This window comes from Elaeis guineensis, chromosome 6 (assembly GCF_000442705.2).
Source record: "Elaeis guineensis isolate ETL-2024a chromosome 6, EG11, whole genome shotgun sequence".
NCBI lineage: Eukaryota > Viridiplantae > Streptophyta > Magnoliopsida > Arecales > Arecaceae > Elaeis > Elaeis guineensis.
Genome location: NC_025998.2, coordinates 31,684,950 through 31,706,173, shown reverse-complemented (window position 1 = coordinate 31,706,173; position 21,224 = coordinate 31,684,950). Strand labels below are relative to the sequence as shown.

Below are 21,224 nucleotides of genomic sequence, written 5' to 3'. Positions count from 1 at the left end.
AAATTGATTCAGATATTGAATATCTTTGTTAGAAGTCAGTGGAGCTCATCACTACATGCACATGGCAGTGCAGATGACCATATCTTGTGCAATCAAATCAACTTTTTGAGTACTTGGTAGCTCGCACAGAATGTATTAATAGGGGACGAATGATATCATGAGTTTGTACTCACAATTGCAACATCCAGGCAAGATTTGGTTAACATTCTGCAAACATTTAAATACATTCTAGTGTTCTGCAAGAGCAAAACTGACCAAAAAATATAAAAGAAAAGAAAAAGGAGATAATTATGAACAGAGCAACTCAGAACTCATGCTTTCTTAATGGAAAATCCTAGGATGAAGTCCTTGATCTCATCACTGGTTGCTCTATCTAAAGCTGTCCTTCCATCTACATCTTTAACATCATAATTTGCACCGGCTCGCAATAGTTCCTCAATTTTTGGCTTGTCACCTTCTGAGGCCGCCAACATCAACAAGATATCCACTGGATGAATGTTCTGGTTTAGAAGGGCCTCCATCTTATCATATGAACCCTCAACAGCAAGCATTCCCATATAATTGAAGTACTGCAAACAATTGGAAGACATCATGATTCATCAGTAATTTGGCATTAATGTAGATCATATTCTTTGGCAACAAACATTGCTATTTCCAACTACACTGGTCTTGTTTCTTGCAAAAATGTACTGGGATTAAAAGAAATAACATAGTATGATGTATATTTTCCAGATGTCCCGTTGTGTCGAGGACTGCAAATCAATCTTCCGAGTCTTCTCAGGTGGATCATAAATCAATATAGGTCTAAAAGAACCACAAACTTTATAAGCCATCAATAATTTGCAGAACAATAGTATGTTTCTCTGTTAATGATCTCTAGGTCATAGTAGCTAGGATTTTCTACACGGGACTTTGTTTCTCCCATGAACCGATGAACCCACGTCCTTATCCTATTAAATATATCCTATTAATAATATTAATACATTACCTGGTGGAAGTACCTTACTTCCTCCGTTTTCCTCCAAAATAATTTGCAGAACAATAACTGAGCATAAAAGTTTTTAGACTGAAAATAGAATTTGATGGAATACCAATACAAAGTGCTAATATGATTCGCTGATCATGCCACCTCGAGGGTGTTTTGCTTCTTTCTCCAACTTCCACTAAATATCATAAAGATCTCAAAAAACACAGTTTAAAACGGGAGTGTGTGACTTAAAAAGCTAGACTAACTCAGTTTCTGTATAATGCAACTAAAAAGAGCAGGGACTTTAGCAACAAACGAAACATTAGGATTGGGTAGATATTTAAATGACCTATGATAAGATGAAAAAGGTTACTAAGTTTAGAATGTGGCAATTTCCAAAAATCCATGCATGTATATGTATATGCATGTATTAATGTGTGTGCATGTCTATGTATGTGCATGTGTATAGGTATGCATGCTTGTGCACGTGCATTCACATTGTGTCCGCAAGCTAATATCAGAACAATGTTTTTAACCAATGTTCAAACCATGGCATGATGAGGGGCATCCCAGCCGTCCCATCTTGTTCTTTTGAGAAAACAAGATTAAGACCGAGGCGAGACTTCGAAAACCATTCATGTGAGGAAAGAAGAAGAAACATGAAAGAAAGAAAGGAAGAAGAAAAGAATGAAAGGAAGGAAAGCAGGAAGAAAAGAAAGAAGAACAAAAAGGAAAGAAAGAAAGAGAGACGAGAAAGGAAGGTAGGAAGGAAGGAAAGAAGGGAAAGAAAGAAGGAAAGAAGGGAAAGAAAGAGAGAAAAGAATAAGAAGAAAAAAAGGAATGAAAGAAGTAAGAAAGTAAAACAAAAAGAAAAAGAAACAAAGGAAAAAAGAAGAGGGGAGACTGAGGGTACTCACCAGGATGCTCAACAAGAACGACCATCAGGATATGATGGGACAATAGGCTATATTGTTCCCTAGATAAACCGAGACACCAATATCCCACAGGATTTAAATACTTATTTTCGCCTTATTAAAGAAGTAGTTAAGGACAAAAGAAAGAAAAATGAAAAATGTAAGATTCCATGTAAGTACTCTGTCTAGTTTCAAGTACCTTAGAAGCATGTAGCCTCCCATTTATTGGACATGCTAAACCCCTTGGTGTTAGTGCCACACTCAAGCTTCTGATTGCATCTAACTCAACAAATGAGCTGTTTATAGTAATATGCATTATCATACGAGAGGAAAAAGGTAAAAGGAAAAGTCAAAATTCACATATAAGCATACAATATAATATGAAGAAGGTTCAAATGCGCCCAAATTGATGCAAAATAACCTCATTTTTATTGCTGAGCAGAGACTTAATGTTAATGCATGAACTTAAGGAAATGTTTACTTATCCATAGCATAACAAACCCTATGTGATTATGGGATACTCCTACCATTCCCATCAAAACCAAAAAGAGGACAATATTAGGTAAGCGACGTCAAACAACTGGAATAACTGATGCAACTTTGGATGTTTATATGCATCATATTAGTTCTGCACCTCCTGATGAGTTTTTATGCATACAATAAACTAGTATTGTGAAATAGAGTCAAACATGATAAAGCCTTAATCCTATGGAGCTAAGGGCAAAAAGCAAGCGGTAGACAGTCGTAACATAGGAGTCAGACATCGACAATAGAAGAACAAAATGCTTAGATCAAGTTCCCTTGGGGAAAAAAAAAAAAAAAATTCTAGGATCAGGTTAGAGTTGACAGAACACTAAGTTGCCTAAAAGGTGAAGCAGGAGGATGTTGCTATCAACTAAAGCAGGAGCAAGCTTTGGCAGCGCATGAGTAATACAACAGGGAGGAGAGAAAAGGTGGTCAAAACTGAATCAGCGGCATGATTTGGGAATCCATGAGAACAATACTAGTACTCACATAGCGAAGGTAGCTTTGTGCCTCGACGAGAGATTTTGGATGATAAAATGTAGAAATAAGCCTTGTACCTGGAAATAAGGAATTGCAATTGGTAGACAAGAGAAAACTTACATGTTTGAGTAGGTAGAGAGAAAAAGGAGAGAAAGGGCGAACAGATGTGTCGTATAGTTCCTCTCAAAAATAAACAAATAACAAGAAAAAAAGGAGGGGGTGAATGCATGTTTACAGTTGTTTTTCCAAAGAGACTTCTTTTTTCAAGATATCTCTACCGGATAGACTTCAAATTAAAATTAAAGTCTCATGACTTTGAAAAGATGCTTTTTGCACTATTTCACCATCATAAGACAATGTTGGTATTATACTTCAGTTTAAACCGAAGAATCCTATTTATAGGATGAAAAGTCACATATTTTCAGATTGAAATGTCACACATCTACGTATTAAAAGTCACGTATTAAGAGAAAGGTGCCCTTGCACCTATTCAAACTCTATAAATATAGGGCCCTGTGACCTTACTAATTCGTTTTGTTAACAACCTTGAGGTATCTAAAAACCCCTTCCCATATTGGGCTATCCAACAAGATGTTTGGATGAAACTCAATCGATTTGATCAGTAGCCGGCTGTTAATGAATGTATTCAGTCCCCTACCTTGCCTTTTTTAGCATCCTTAAATATCAACATCCTATCTATTTAGATTAAACCAACTAAATGACTTCACTCCCGGAGCCCGGAATCACTAGTAACCGCCGGTCAACCATACGGTAGGGAATTCATTCCTAGGCTCGGAAACGGCAATCTTCTCCCTTCCATATTAAAACCTTTGTTCTTCCCTCTAGTTTCTAAATAGTTTTCTAGAGAATTTTTGGGAATCTCTTCAGAATTACTATATGTAGAATTCCATAAGGCTTGATTATATCATGGGGATGATTTGCCATGACCCCATTAGCAAACTCATTTGAGTGGGGACAAATATCACCTTAAAGATAGTGATTTACATGCCTCAAAGCCTTAAATTGTTCCATTATTTTATCCAATCAAACCACTCATTCCCAACATTTTTAAGGTGATATTCGCGATGGCTACCGAATCAAGTGCTACTTTCAAAGTCATGAATCCAGACTATATCAAATTGGATCAATTTGATGGAACCAACTTTAGTCGCTAGAAGGATATGATGATGTCTCTTCTAACAGCACTAAAGATTGCATATGTGCTAGGTCCGATGCTACAACCTTTTCCCAATAAAGCACCACAAAATACTGAAGAGATTAAGAATGAATGGGAGAAGTGATGAGAGGATGAATTTGTTTGTCGAGGCCATATTTTGAATGCACTATCCGACCGTCTCTATGATCTCTATTTTTCTCTTCAATCTCCTCGAGATATTTGGAAAGCTTTGGAAGAGAAAGGCAAAATATGGGTAAATTTTTTATTATGAAATATTTTGAATATACATTGAGTGATTATCCATCATCGATCAAGTGCATGATTTGCAAGTTCTAGTTGATAGACTCCATGATCTTAAAATTGCTGTTCCTAAATCACTTCAAGTGGGAGGCATTATTGTAAAATTTCTTCCTACTTGGAATGATCGCGGGAAGAAACTTTTGCATATAGCAGAAGATTTCACTATAGAATAGCTATTAAAGCATCTTAGGATTAAGGAAGAATTTAGAAAATATGATGCTGTGTTTCTAAATTCTAAAGTGCACATTGTTGGTGAAAAATGGATCTAATAAAAACCAAAACTCTAAACACTAGAAGAGTCTTAAAGTGCAAAAGATAGGTTATGGTTTCAAGAAGAATAGCAATTCCAACAAAAAGAATAAACCATGTTATCATTGTGGAAAGAAGCTATGAATGATGAAATTGACTCAATATTGTCTAACAATACTTAGATTCTTGTGGATTTACCTCTAGGATCAAAATATAGAAAATGTAAGTGGGTATTTAGAAGAAAATATAGCATAGATGGGTCTATACAAGCCTTCAAGACTAAATTAGTAGCCAAGAGATATACACAGAAGGAAGGTATAGATGATTTTGATGCATATGCATCAATGGTAAGAATAACATCTATGCATTAGCTTCAATTCATAATTTGCATATTCATCAAATGGATATTAAAATGGCATTCTTAAATGATGGCCATGATGAAGAGGTCTATATAGAACAACCAGAAGGTTTTATTCTTTCTGAAAATAAAAAGAAAGTTTGTAAATTGTGAAATCATTATAAGGTTTGAAACAAGTGCCAAGGTAGTGGTATGAAAAGTTTGATTCAATAATTTTGTCAAATGGATTCACACATAACAACGCTAATAAATGCATTTATTCTAATTTCACTGAAAGTTATCATATGATCATTTATCTTTATGTGGATGACTTACTGATTTTTGGAACCAATTTAGAAGGTGCATTTGAAACTAACAAGTATCTAACTTCTAAATTTAAGATGAAAGATCTTAATGAAGTAGATATTATCTTAGGCATAAAGGTTAAGAAACATAGTAGGGGTTACACTTTGAATCAATCCCATTATATTGAGAATTTATTGGTGAAGTTTAAACATCTTGGAATAAAGGAAACAATCCCAATGTTAAGTTAATTAAAAATCTTGGTAGAGCAATGGCACAGCTTGAATATACTAGTGTGATTGAAAGCTTAACATATGCAATATATTCTATCAAGTGAGATATTGCATTAGCAATATGCAAGCTCTCAAGATGCATTAGTAAACCTAGTATACATCAGTGGACAACAAATAGCAGAGTTCTTGGATATATCAAGAAAACTATTGATTTATGATTATTCTATTTTGATTATCCAGCTGTACTAGAAAGATTCATTGATGCAAGTTGGATTACAAATGCAAGTGACAATAAATCAACATCTAGATGGATTTTTACACTTGGAGGTGGAGTAATAAGTTGAGCCTCTAAAAAACAAACATGCATATCACACTTAACCATAGAATTTGAATTTATAGCATTGGTAGCTGCCAGTACAGAAGGAAAATGGTTGAAAAGTTTATTGCTACAACATATGCCACCTACATCCCTACACTACAATTGTGAAACAATTATGTCTAGATCATATAGCAAGGTCTATAATGGAAAATCTAAACATATAAGTTTAAGATATGAATTTGTCAAATAATTAATAATGGATGAAGTTATTACCATCATTTATATGAGGTCTAGCAATAATCTAGCGGATGCTTTAACCAAATGATTGCCAAGAGAATTAATAAAAATTTTTACTACAATGGGATCGAAATCCTTTCTTATTAGTCACCACTAATGGGAACCCAATCTTGTTCTAGCAAAAACTAGTTATAAGGTTTAAAGGATAACAACAAGTTATTAACATGCGATTGAGATGGCACCGAAACTTATATTAGTCCCAAGAAGAAAAATCAATGCTGATTGTTACAATAAATAGAGGATGAATTTTTACTCTTAATGGAATCTAGATTATTTTCAAATATTTATAATAACATAGACACAAATAAGATAGGGACTCCACCTATATGAATATAGTAGTGCTGCTTCTAACAAGAGTTTAAAGGTTTACTCTTATAAATATTCATGAAACCAGGATTAGCACATAGCCTTAATAGTGCTAAAACGTGTTTATGAACTTCTTGTTGAAATTGAATGTAATCATATGTGTGACATTTTCAATTTTAATACAAAGAAATATCGATTGAAGCTTTGGCCGCCAATAGCTTCATTAGAGCTTTAAAATATTTACACCAATTAAAGGTTTAAATCGAAAGATACTTTCATGCATGCATGGCTGTATTATTAGAAGCTAAAGAAAATTTAATATTACAATCTAGTGGGAGAATGCTGGATAGATTGTAATATTTATGTTTTAAAAAAAAGGAACAAAATGAGAGGAAGGGCAATAGATGTATCGTATGGTCTCCTCTAAGAAATAAATAAATAGCAATAAGAGAAAAGAAAGCATCAACGGATGTTTATGATTGTTTTCTAAAGAGACTTCTTTTCAATCTATCTATACAAGATAGACTTCAATTTAAAATTAAGTCTCATGGTTTTGGATAGATGTTTTTTGCATTGTCTCACCATCGTAAGACAATCGTTGATATTAGACTTCAGTTTAAACTGAAGAATCGTATTTACAGGATGAAAAATCACCTATTTTCAGATTGAAAGGTCACGTATCTACATATTAAAAAGTCCAGTATCTGCAAAATTCCATAAGGCTTTAGTTAGCAAACTCATTTGAATGGGGACAAGTATCATCTTAAAGATAGCGATTTACACGCCTCAAAGTCTTAAATTATTCTGTTATTTTATCCAATCAAACCACTCATTCCCAATGGTAGGTAGAGAAGCAAAGCATGCAAATCCAAGGGTAAGATGCGCCCATTGGTACGGTGGCAAGGAACAATAAATTAAACAGCTCCTTTTGTTTCAAAAGGGCAACATGTGTACATGAGCAACTTCCTAACACTTAGACTTTAAAATCAAAATTTATGGGAGATCTCAGTCACAAAGAGGCGCCATCTTCTCCAAGAGATCGAAACATTCAGAACAAACAACAAAAATTGCATCAAAACTACAAGAAAATCCTACACATAAAGGCCGATTTCATATTTCTCAATGCATACAGAATTGAAAGCTCTATGCATCCAATTTGTACAAATTCACGGGTACAATTATGAAATCATTTGGGAGTACGAATAGCCTAAGGAAATTTGACATTAAAAGCCAAGAAAGCATAAAGAAGGAAAGAAAAAATGGACTGGGGTCACCTGTTCGACGTCGTCCCGGTCGAAATCGTCGCGGGCCTGGCTGCCGTAGATCCCGGCACCCTCGGCGTCGACGCCCTTGTTCCCGAAGCGGAACCAGCACCTGGCCCTCGAGCCGGTGGAGGCGGGACCCACCTTGGCCCTCATCCTCGAGTCCCGGAGCCAACCGAGCCGCCTCGTGAGAGCCACGAACGGAGACCTCAGCCCCCAAGAAGAAGAAGAAGGAGGGATGGAGACATAGATAGCGCAAGGAATCGACGCCATGGCCGGCTCTCGCTCTCTCGCGCGCGTACTCTCGGTGATGATGGGAGGAAAAAGTTGGGGTTTTTATTGGTCTTCTTTGTCGCTCTTCGGGTGGGATTTTATCCAATCCAGCACTCAAAAAAATGGAGAGAGGATAGAAAGCATTTTTTTGGCTGAATTTGGAATCTGTTGTGAGATAAATGAAGCGAACGGCGGCATCCATTTCGGTTTGGATGAGGAAATATTACTCATTCAATGGATAAGCATCGGATTTTGTGGGGTTTAGTTGGCCAGTAGGCGGTGGAGGGAGAGAGGGGAAATCTCATCCACGAAATTGAGCTCAGTTATGACCGGTTAACTAAGCAAGTTGGGTTGTCAAAGGCTAACTCAGCATCGTCGCCCGTATGTTTGCAGTTTTTCACTGGCTTTAGATAATGTAGCTTGTACAGGGCTCGTGAATGGGGACTGCAGTTTAGGTTCTACTTTGGACCGGCGGTATATTTGTTGCGCGAAGGACTTGCCTCCTTTCACGCGAATCCACCACCATCGGACCATCCAATAGTTTGCTTGAGATCTGTACGGATAGATAAATGGCAGAGTTTGGAATGCTTTGAAAACTACATCGTGGATGATCCCACGCATAAAGATAATTTTTTTTACACAAAAAATAGTTATATAAATATATACCGGGAATCATATATTATCTATCATAAATATTATCAATAGTTTTATATCACTTATTATTTATGTTTCATTAACATATTCTAAATCAATGATTGTTTTTTGATTTGGACTAATCATGGTTACACTTCAGTCCGCGACTAATAAATCATAAATCATATTTAGCTCGTAATATCAATTTATAATATCTGTACTTTGGCCCATTGGGGCAAATCAAAAAATCTATATTTCGGCCCATAGTGATAAATCAAAATATCCGCATTTCGGCTCGCGATGACAAACTAAAATATTTGCGCTTCGACCCATGATGGCAAACCATGATATTATGATTTGGCCTATGACTGACAATCAAAAGTATCATAATTCGGCTCGTGATTGACAATCTATATCCTAGCTAATCCAAATCCTCTTACATAATCAACAGATCATTCAATAATTTGTATTACATTATTCAATTTCAAAATATTAGATATTATATTTCTAACAATCAAAATAATAAACATATATATATATATATATATATATATATATATATATATATATATATATATATATATATATATATATATATATAATATAATATATAATCATATATCTAAATAAAATCAATATTATTGTATATAGTATAAAAACATATATATATATATATGTAATCATATAAAGAGATTCCTACTCTATCAATCTTAGGCTCAAGTACAACTATCAATCAATCTCTCGATTTACAAACTCAAAATCAAAATGTTCTACTCAACATTTTGTATAAATAATTACACCTCTACATAATCAAGATCAAACATAAAAATCATAGATAATTTTAGATAGCAAAAAATTATGCTAAATAATTTTAATACTACAAGTCCAAGACCCCTCCTCAGATTAATCGGTCAATCTGAGTGTACCAAAACATCTGACTCTCTATTAGTCTATAAGATTTTTAGAGAGAGAAATTTATGAAGAGAGAGAAATTAGAGAGAAAAAAAGAAAGAGATATACAATGAGTATAATAGAGAGAAAGAAAGGACAGAAAAAGAGGAGAGATTATTTATTATTTTTATTTTTATTTTTTTTATTTTTATTTTTCTCCTCTCTCTCTTTTCCTCGTTTTTTTTTCTTCTTCGGAAAATAAGGAATGGGGGAAGTTTTGAGGCCGGCCACCCTCCATGAGGCGATTCCTAACAAGCGGCGACATCTAGCGGACCTCTAATAGCCTCATCTTTCGGTAGCGAAGTATGGTCCGCAACAATGGCTATTCTGACAAAGGAAAGAAAAAAACAAAAATAGGGGAGACTCGATTCCCTAGAAAATCCAACAGCCGGCAGCTCAATCCAGCCGTCAAAAACTCTCTAGAGTTCGAAAAGAAGAGATGAAGAGGGGTAGGAGGTCAATACCTTAACTCCCATAATGAATTGACGGTAAATCATAGGAAATGCTTGATGGTAAGAACCTTCTAATCTTCACAATTTTGCTAGCAATTAACTAGGCATTTGAAGGAGATTGTTAGAGAACTTATAGACGGGAATCCTAGGCTCCTCGCTAGAATTCAATCATCCTTAGGATCCCTTTCCTGATTGAACTCCAAAGATGAGATGAATTCCATCAGGATTCCTCTTCCGCCTCACGTGCTCAGCATAGCACGTGAGGTCAAAATATTTTTTTCCTTTTTTTTGTGCTTTAAAATTCATGCAGAAAATTTTAAAGGATCCGGTGCTTACATTCTTCTTCCTTAAAATAATTATTTTTGAAATTAACATATTGCAAAGTCAAAACATTAAGGGTACAAACTCCTTATCTTATCATTGAGTTCCTAAATAACTTTCTTTGTTGTAAAAAAAAAAACAAATCTTTCACCATAACACCTTTGCTTAAACCACCAGACTTTCGCTGTGCACTCTAAACCAACAAGTTCATATATTGTCAATCTCTTGAATTATAACTCAAGATTATAAATTATCCATAGAAAATCAAATTCTATGAATTACTACTCCCTAGTGATCATAACCATAAGTTTTGATATTACTTTTGCCATGTCCTAGTCCTACTTCAGCATATTAACATGGGATGGAAGTGGTTCACTGGCAAGTTTTTAGTATGTTGCTTATCTGGTAAATACATCTCAAAATTCACTTTGAATGATAAAAATGTTCACTTTGAAAATTAATTTCCCTTTACGATGGATGAAGAAAACATCTACATTTGGAGTTGATATTTTTTGAGTGAAAATGTGAGTTCCTATTTGTTTGTTTGGAAGTGCAATAATACGATGTTCGTCCATGCATGGTTGAGACTATAGACTATGGGCCTGGTTGGTCTACTTGGGTTCGGCTACCATAATTAGATTTGGCTTACAACAATTTGCGGTAAACCTACGTGAAGCTATAGGATTTTCAGTCATTCTTCTACTGTATTAAGTCAGATGATGGTTGTACATGTTTACGAGTAAGCAATTTCACAAAATTCATCAAGACCATTCGGTCATTTCCAAGTCAACCAAATCTGGATTCTTTCTTCAGGTCAGACCTGATCTGGTCCAATTATCTTTAAGTCCTGACATCCGTTAGAGAAGTGGGTTACAGAAATTTAAGGACAAACCTTTTCTGAAGTTGGTAATCCATGGCATAGGCTAAAACTTTTGTTAAGAGATGGACCACCATATCAACCTTTCAATTTAAGGGTGTTCAAATTTCCAAATCCATCATAACTGTCCTTTGTTTCACAGATGCACCAACCTTGAGATGTTAAATGTTAAATAAATGCATTAAGTTTCAAGCCTTCAAGGTTTGCATTATTATAGACAAAGTTCTATCATAATTGAAATGTAGTATAGAAGGGAACCAATGTTAAAGTTTTTAGAGAAAAAATTCAAAATTTCTCTTCTTCTTTAGGAAAATTTTTAGTCCCACGTTGGAAAAAGATTATTATTTCTTGATGTTTATAAACCAATTTCCCTTAATTGCTTTTGTTTGAGCCATGGATGGAAGTAGGTTTTATACCGCACGCCTGCAACAACCCAATCCACCTCGACTTGCACGTGCGAACACAGCACCAAGGTCCAGAATTTATCTTAACACAATGCCTAGTATGCTACCGGTTGGCTTCTTCTTCATCTGCATCTTAAATCAACAGACCAATCTAACCAAACCTTAACAAAGTCAAATTATTCCTCTTTATCTTTATCATATAATTCAAAATATATCTGAAGTTTATTTTTTCGGCGTGACACTTTTTTTGACGTGATTTATCGTTAACAACCAACACCGGTTGTATTCTTCCAGCAACAAGGTTCAGCAGAAAGCAACAATTGCCTATCATCATAGGTAGAAATCCCCTCTTCTTGGACCCACCTTGGCGTGCACCCAAACCAGTGAAAGAGGTAAAGCAAGGTAGTTACAAACAGAATAGAACAGCATCACAAGACAATTATAACAATAACCCTATCATCAATTTCATCCAATCTCTTTGCTGCAGAAGCATTTATGTGAAATGTAAGCAAAAACTGCCCCACCACCTCAAAGCACAAAAAGCAATTCCACCAAACCAAGAGACCCCTCTAGGCTACTTCACACCATCTTCTACATCATGCCAGGAAATCAAACACCAAGGACCACCATTTTACCTCAAAAAAATGGCAGCAAGACATGCTCCAGTCGAGGTTGGCACTCGAGGGACTATTGGCTCTCTGCTCTCACAGGAGATTGAGTACTTCAGAAGGCTTGATCTAGGCCAACACAAACTCTCTTACCACAAACAAAAGAAGCTGACCATGGATGCAGCTTCATCCAGTGACAGCACCAGGCACAAGTCAGTCTCTGATGGCACAACTCCGAAGAAGAAGAAGAAGAAGAACAAGAAGGTGAGCAGTGGAGGATTCCTGACGAGCATCTGCTCTGCAGCAGAGATGGCTAATTCTGGCCAGACGGAGATGATCAAAGGGATCAGATACAGAAAGCTGAGGACGGATGGTAACAAGCTGCTTTAGGACCAGGCAATGGATTCAGAGAGCTTGGAGAAGCCAAGCTTTTTGAGCCGGCTGCTCATGGGGTTGCTGCATTTCAGATCTACAATCTCTACAATGTAAGGTTGTCCTTTCTTTTCCACGTTATCTGTATTTGGATTTCTGTCAACAGGGATATTATCAGAGCCAAGCATTGGAACTCGGTGACCATTCTTCCAGGGTGTGTCGAGGTTTATGGCCATATCCAGGGATTCTGTGATCTATGCCATTGCTGCTGCTGCTGCTGCCAGATTCATTAGGTGGGATTTTCCTCTGCAGTGTTTTCTTAGGACTAGCACTACAGGGTACTGTAACTGGGCCTGTTTGAGGTCTTCTTCGTGAGGAAGAGGATGCTTGTGATGATTGTTTCATGGGCTCTAACTCCCGTGACATCAGGGAGCCATTTGTACCAGTAGTTCCCACCTTAATGAAGTCTCCATTGTCATCGATGACTTCTGTTGTCCAAGGCATAATATTTTCTTCTGATAAGGAGTTTTAGCTGTTTCCAATAAGTGAACTCAATGGAAGGTCAGCGAGGTGGTATTGCTTGAATCAGATGGCTGCTCCAATAAATTGTCGTCCAGCGTCCTGGTTAGGTATAGTAGAATGTAAGAAGGAAAATGTGGGTTGTGGTTATTTTTTTTTACATTCAATCCCAAAGAAGAACAAGAACTAGTACACCACTAGATTTTGTAGAGAAACTGGATGGTCAAGAAATTTCCCCCTCCTTATAATGGAATTATCAGAGGGTTCACAAGAAATTAAAAAAAAAAAATCGATGCATTACATATAACGTGATTTGGGTTCAAGAAAGAAAGGCAAGATCTTAAAGTCCAAAAAAGGAACACTATTCCGGGTTTCAGCAACAAATTAGTGCTTTTTAATTCCCAAAAAATATTCAATAAAAAAAACAGCTACTAAAACCAGTGACATAAGTTGCAAATAGATTCTTGTGCCCAAAATTATATGTATATAGGAAACAATCACAACAAGATGGAAGGCAAAACAAACAAGTCCTAAAAATTATCAGATCATCCATCAGAAGTCAGAACTTGCATAAGTTTATCATGACTTGTGTTCACCCTCATATCAACTTTTACGATCTATTGCTGAATTTCCAGCTGGTAGAATTGCAAAGACAAAGAAAGGCTTGTCACGAAGTCTGGAAGGCCAATCCAAGGAATGTGATACCAGTCTGATGGTTATGCAATTGAAGTTCATGCTATAAAGAAAGCAACCCTCAGTAATCCCTAGGTGAGGAAAGAATCAAGATGAAGCACTTTGAAAATAAGATTTGTTATGAGGAATTATATTCATCTCTAAGGCAAAACTTGATAGATAAAAAGCAACATGATTCCAGTTGAATTTCAAGCATGCATGCTCAACCACATTCCGACCTTTGCAGAACAGTTATTCAGACTTGAACTCCCTTTCAGACTTGAGCCTGTAGTGCATGACAAGCATCAATGTCCAACTCCAATCATTGCAGAAGTGATGAAAACCCCAGATAATTTTATGAAAAGGTCTGCACAGGCAGACCACTCCTAGTGTAAGTAATTTATTTCACAAATTTATCCCCTGGGAGTAAGAGAAAAACCATTAATTACCTACAACTTGGCAGAACTAGTGAGTTGAGTTTTCAATATCTTAGCAGGCCAAGTGCACTTAAAGTTGCTTTATTCTACAGAGTTTCAAACAAAATTATCACAAAGAAAAAGATGAGGGCTCAGAGATCAGCCTTAAGGCTTCACAAATCCATCATAACAACAATAAACTTTTCAATAAACCAAATAAAATATATCACTCATATTTGTGTACTGTAGCCTAAAAGCAAATCTTAAACAAAGTATACTGTTTCACAACCATGTTGCTTATAAGGTATCTCACTTATGAAACTTAATTCCATGTGGAAAACATAAAAATCATTCCTTAGAAGGACTCAACCTTAGATCTAATATAGTGCTAATGTATTTAGCCAACGTTTGACAATCATAATGACCAAATAAATGAAACTGAAAACATAAAATTTGTATGATTAAGGGTTATCTACAAAAGATGAGTACTCATGCCTTCAACAATATATATACAGACACACATATACATATACATGCATCTAATTTTATATACTTATATAATATGCACCTCTGAAACTGTTAAAATCCAAAAATTGACCAATCCTAACTCTATAAGTAGATTCCTGATTTGCATCAGCACTTCCTCTTTGGGAAGAAAAAAGAACTGCCTTCAGGTTCCAAAGTTCGGCTAGACTACTTAAACCCTGGACTCAATAAGAAAAGACTTACATAGCAAGTTGTCTTCTTATGTACTAGCTTACAAGAAGCTAGTCTCAATCTTAAATGAGTTTCATTTTGAACTAAGACACATTTATTCACTTCATGATCCAACCTAATGCTTGTGTAACTTGATGAAATGATTCGAAATCCATGGATGCTTATACCGAGCAATGAATTCTTTGTAAAGAATGTTGAGAAGGAACATTTGTGCTTCAACTTAAACACTATATTTATGCATGACCTAACCCTCATGCTACTCCTCAAAGAAAGTTTCAAATCTTCATGATAATCAATCTCCTCAAGTGATGAAAATCATCAACTAATGGACCAAAAATGTCATCATCCAACACATTCACCATTGATATTATCAACATGATATATGCAGATATTGTCTTATTGTTTTTGAGATAAATCACTGGTTGCAACCTCTAAATAAGAGAAAAAGAAGTGACAGTTACCTCTGGTACATTCTCATAATGACCAAGCCTCTCCAAACCCAGTAGTGCCTCAAGAGGAATGTAAGGAATGTCAAAAGAGTTTCCTGATCACAATGAAATAATGAATCTTGGCAGCAATATTAGCACTTCAGATTCTGAAATGCACCAAGATCAATGTGATCTTTTAGTTCATGTCCTAGGATCTATTCTTGACTAGATGCATTAGAGCTAAGTTTACCACTTTCTCTCTAAATTACCCAAGCGAGATCATGTCATGATTATATGGACAAATGTATGAGGCTCTGATACCAACTAATGCAAACAGAAGATATAGGGACCAAGGGGTCACACTTTAGATTTTATGCAATGCACTCTGATGGATATTAATTCTATTTAAAAGTAAAATTGATACTTCATTAATTCATAGGCATGACTTGCTCGATATAAAAAGCCTTAGACCTTAGTGCTTCAGAAACAACCCTTAAACCAACTTACTATTATTAAAACGAGTTATCAACTAAAGAATCTTACTCAGAACAATTGATTCCCACCGATAACCATAACATACAATTCTTACAAGGGCAGAAACTTCAGTCTTATCCCATGTTGTAACTCTAGACCAACAGTGGCCATCATAACAACCAAATCATCTGAAACTCAAACACAAAATATGCAGGGCTTGAATACAGGTTAAAACAAGTAATCACATCCTTCAAACATAGATGCATATTTGAAAGATATGCCATGGAAAGGAAGCCTATTGATTAGATCAAAAAGCTGATCGCATCCTAATTCCTATGGGATTCCTGATTTGCATTGGAAAAACTCTCAGAATACTAAGATCTTCCGCATGATCATAACTGTAACCATCAGTCTAGTTCAAACTATGTACAGTAGTGTTTAGGAATCCCCAGTCACCAAGCTTTAATCTTTAGAGCCACCTCTAATGCAATTTCAAGATCTTTCTTATCTTCTCTCACAACCCCATACATGTTGCCTTAGGTCTTCCCTTCCCAAGATCTTCCAAGAAGTTTTATTAACTCAAAGCTCCCAACAATGAGTTACACTATTTTCCCTCATGGAAATCCCAAAAGATCATCCCAAAACCTTTTCTAATAGCACCTTCAAATCAGATACATAAACCCTGAACGAACATAGCTACGATGATTCTGTCAACAGTCAGACAATCAAATAAATAACTAGAAGTATTTGCAAACCTGATCAATACAAAACTATAATTCCTTGATCCCACATTCCTATAGAAAAGCCCCAAAACATTACATTTGCATTTGCAAAGACTGGAGGCGACCATACTGAATGAATCACAGTCGCACTCCCCATACAAAAATGTCACCGGCAAAAGCAAGATTCAGAGGTTCCAAAGACAAAAATCAGTTAAAATCCCAAAAAATTTGCTTCAAAAACCCACAAAACCCCCCTCTCCCACGAGCAAAAGGTGAAAGACTGCCCAAAATCCGATAAAAATTTTTGCATCGCTGCTTCAAATAAAGAGCAAACGAAGAACATCACGAAAGATATAGAAACACCTCTAGTCCACGAATCTAGTCCTAAATCCAGTCGGTACAGAATTTTTTTCGGTTAAAAGACAAAATCCAAATATTCCCGTTCAAACTTCAAAGAGACGAGTAGAAACAACTCCAGAGCGATATGATTCGGAGGACAAAAAAAACGAGAAAAAAACTCCGAGAGAAAGAAACTAGAAATGTATGAACGATTAATGTATAAAAACTAGAGATCGAACGGAGTGACGGTGTGAAAAGGCGTACCGGCCAGTGCTCGGTCTGCCGCGCCATTGCCAGAGCTCTACCTTTTTCATTTTAAAGCAATGCTAAAATGTCCAATGGATAATTTAAAAAAAAAATTATTTATAAAAATAATTTAATTTTTAATTTATTTATCGAAATAATATAAATCTTATAAATTATCATTCAAAATCATATTTCATGATGCCCGTATCACCGTCTTTTTTCCACCATTTTTCATGCAGATGATGAAAAATAAAATAAAATCACCACTTATGACATTTTAAAAATACTATTTTAAATGACGAGTTTAATTATTAATTCTTCAAAAAAAATATAAAAAAATAAAAGAATTATAATTTTATATTTTTAAAAAAAAATTATAATTTTGATTCAAATAAAAATCATCATTTCAAATTAGTATCCATTTTTTAAATTATCTTTTTAAAAAATATCTAAAAAAATTGATGTAAAAAAAATTTAAAAATATCATTAAAAAAATTAAAAAAAATAAAAATTATAATTTTAAATTTTAAAAAATAAAAATTTTAATTTTAATTCAAATAAAAATAATCATTTCAAATTACAATTCTCTTTTCAAATTAATTTTTTTAAAAAAATATCATAAAAATTTTAAAAAAATAAGAAAAAATAATAAATTTAAAAAATAAAAATTTTAATTTTAATTCAAATAAAAACATCATTTCAAATTATTTTTTCCATTTCAAATTAATTTTTTTAAAAAAATAAACCAAAAAATCTTAAAAAATTTAAAAAATAAAAAATATCATAAAAAATGAGAAAAAATAAGAATTATAATTTTTAATTTAAAAAAATAAAAATTTTAATTTTAATTCAAATAAGAAACATCATTTCAAATAACTTTCCTCATTTCAAATTAATTTTTTTAAAAATATCTCAAAAAAATATATCTTAAAAAATTAAAAAAATAAAAAATATCATAAAAAAGAAAAAAAATGAGAAAAAATAAAAATTATAATTTTAAATTTTAAAAAAATAAAATTTTTAATTTTAATTCAAATAAAAAATATCATTTTAAATTACTTTCCCCATTTCAAGTTAATTTTTTTAAAAAATATTCCAAACAAAGAAAAAAAAATATCTAGAAAAAATGCCATAAAAATATAAAAAAATGATAAAAATAGAAAAAAATTATAATTATAATTTTAAATTATAAAAAAATAAAAATTTGAATTTGAATTCAAAAAAAATAAAAAATAAAAAATGCCATAAAAAAGTGAAAAATTAGGAAAAAAATAAAAATAATAAATTTAATTTTTTTAAAAATAAAAATTTTAACTTTAATTCAAAAATAAAATATCATTTTAAAAAAATATCTGAAAAAAATTGGTGTAAAAAAATAAAAAATACCATAAAAAAAGAAAAAAGGGAAAAGAATTGAATTGAATTGAAAAAAAATAAAAATTGTAATTCTAAATTTTAAGAAAATAAAAATTTTAATTTTAATTCAAATAAAAATTATCATTTCAAATTACAATCCCATTTTAAAATTAATTTTATTAAAAAAATATCCCAAAAAAATATCTTAAAAAATTGAAAAAATAAAAAATAAAAGAAAAAAGAAAAAAATGAGAAAAAAAATAAAAATTATAATTTTAAATTTAAAAAAAATTAATTTTAATTCAAATAAAAATCATCATTTCAAATTGCAATCTCTTTTTAAAATTAATTTTTTAAAAAAAATATCCCAAAAAAAATATATCTTAAAAATTAAAAAAATAAAAAATATCATAAAAAAAGAAAAAAATAAAAAAATGAGAAAAAAAATAAAAATTATAATTTAAAATTTAAAATTATACCGAAATCTTACCGTCCTATACGATCCATACCGCACCGTACGTAGCTGTTCGTGCCCGTACCAGATTGAGATGTACCAGTGCGGTCTGATTCATCTCATATATCGAAAAGTCGGCTTGAACTTTGATGGTTCCCCACTGACTTGTCTAATTTAGCTTATTTTTAGATATTTTAAAAAATATAATTAAATTATCTGATATATTATTATTATTTACGTTATAAGTTCTATAGCCCTTTTAGCATAATTTTTTCTCTCCTAATGTTCTGAGACACATGAGAGTATGTGTATCCATATCCATAAAGCATAATATCCGATCACTTGAAATTAAATAATATAAATAAAATCAATAATTAATAATATAAAATAGAATAAAAATATCAAGTGTACAAAAAATAATACAATAAAATTTTAAAAATATTAAGTACAAATCTAAAAAATACTAAGTCCTACAAAGACGTCGTGGTGCCCGTGGTCGCTTGGACCTTCTCAGGAAGGTCCTCAACGGCGCTCCTGCTGTGATGGCTCCTCCCCTATATCAGTAGAGATTTGCTGGTCATACTGCTCAGGAATAACTGATGTTGTCGGATCATCTACGGACTGAGTGACCCCCTCAATCCTCTCATCTGGATACACAGATGGGCCTGAAAAGAAAGTATCATACTCATGTGGCCAACTGGTATCCGATGATGTCATCTAGGGGATGTAGGAAGAAGAAGACACTGCCATCTGTGGATCAAAAGATGGTGGCATCTGTGCAGCATCTAGTGATGACATCTGTGAAATATGCGGTGATGGCATATGTGGAACATATGGTGACGGTGTATATCTCATATCTGGCGCATCGGCTGCTCCATACTAAGGCGCACGGCTATATGGGTCAACATCAATCACCACCAATGTTTCGAAACTTGTTCTCTCTATCTCACGCAGTATCCGAATCCGTTCGTCTTCATCAGTCGTAGATAAAGCACGACGAGCGTCCAATACAAGATCCGACATAGAATTAATCTACATAATAAAAATAAAACAGTCAATATACTGTAAAATATAAAATAAAAATATAACACAAACAACATAAACTAATTTTCGTAGTCTTACCAAAAGACGCACAGTAGAACTCTCGCCTCGTATCCGAAAATTGCATACCGAGGCTGTCCAATGACTCGCACTGTAATGCTAAAAAATCAAGCCATATAGTCCTTGGTATATGAATGGCCTCTCAAAATGGGATCACCATGAACAATGTGATCTCGACGTGCATCCTAAATATCGATGTACTCTACTGATACACCAGTCAATATAAGCTCTCCTTGTCGATCAATACGATGAAGTCCCTGGCTGGTATCAAACTACTCTCGGATGTCCTGAATTTGACCAAACTACCGTAGGACATGATCGGAAAGATGCCACTCTATCACATCAAAATAAATAATGGCACCCTAGCAGTCCATATGTCATGTCCAATTGTACACATCTGCGGCAATATAGCCAATATCTCATCTGTATATGGCTCCCACAAAAACTGATAGAGTTAAAATAAAAAAAAATAATAAGCTAAAAGTTTAATAGATTATGAATACTGTAAAATGATATTTATAAAAAAATAAATTTATCCATCTATATGTATTAACTAATGTTTCAACTGGCACCTATAAACCCGTATCACTCTCGTTGATACGTGATGAACGTTGAATGCAACATTCCATCTGTTTCATAATCTACTCATGTAAATAAATTTTATCAGATTTAAAACAGTAAGTTTCAAGTAAAAAAAGTAATATTTTTATACTATATCCCAATGATCCATCTAGTCTGAATGGAACATCAGGATCATGCTGCTCTGATGGCATCTCGAGCAACTGTCATCGTAATGGACTAATAGTGGCATACGCTCTCATATCCAAATCTGTAAATTTCAAAAAATCATACATGATATACCCAATGTGAACTATAATTGAATACTAAAAATAAAAATTTTTAATTCACATACCGTAATAATATAAGATAACCACCAATCTGCTCTGATCAGCATAAGAACCCGACACATAGCTCTGTACAGGCAAGCTAGTACTGCACTGCCCTAACTGAGTCTACTAGCGAAGTCTAAATCCTCTAATAATGACAAAAACATCAACTTCATCTTATTCGATAAGTATCAGGTAACAGGACACCACCTAACAACCCAGCACCTGACCCTAACATACTGCTGCACCATCTCCTCTGGTGCATCATCCTCAATATGAAAATATCGATAACGATCATCCAAACACTCAATCCTGAGTCGTGAATGATCAAAA

At 34.0% G+C, this 21,224-nt stretch overlaps 1 protein-coding gene and 1 pseudogene across 1 annotated transcript; both read right to left on the bottom strand.

Moving 5' to 3' along the window:
- Nucleotides 1-135: 135 nt before the first annotated feature.
- On the bottom strand, nucleotides 136-8,200 carry LOC140858559 (protein LHCP TRANSLOCATION DEFECT-like). Its single transcript, XM_073259447.1, has 2 exons — nucleotides 7,682-8,200; nucleotides 136-569 (listed from the first exon to the last, which is right to left on the bottom strand). Exons 1-2 carry the CDS (start codon nucleotides 7,940-7,942, stop codon nucleotides 312-314), a joined length of 519 nt encoding a protein of 172 aa, XP_073115548.1. The 5' UTR covers nucleotides 7,943-8,200; the 3' UTR covers nucleotides 136-311.
- Nucleotides 8,201-11,912: 3,712 nt separating this feature from the next.
- Nucleotides 11,913-17,144, bottom strand: LOC105046881 (uncharacterized; annotated as a pseudogene).
- Between the last annotated feature and the right edge of the window lie 4,080 nt (nucleotides 17,145-21,224).

Bases quoted from the DNA above. Each gene is read 5' to 3' on its own strand.
- LOC140858559 (XM_073259447.1), bottom strand. From the start codon at position 7,942: ATGGCGTCGATTCCTTGCGCTATCTATGTCTCCATCCCTCCTTCTTCT. The intron at 570-7,681 runs GTGACCCCAGTC...AATTGTTTGCAG, and splicing joins ACCGGGACGACGTCGAACAG to TACTTCAATTATATGGGAAT.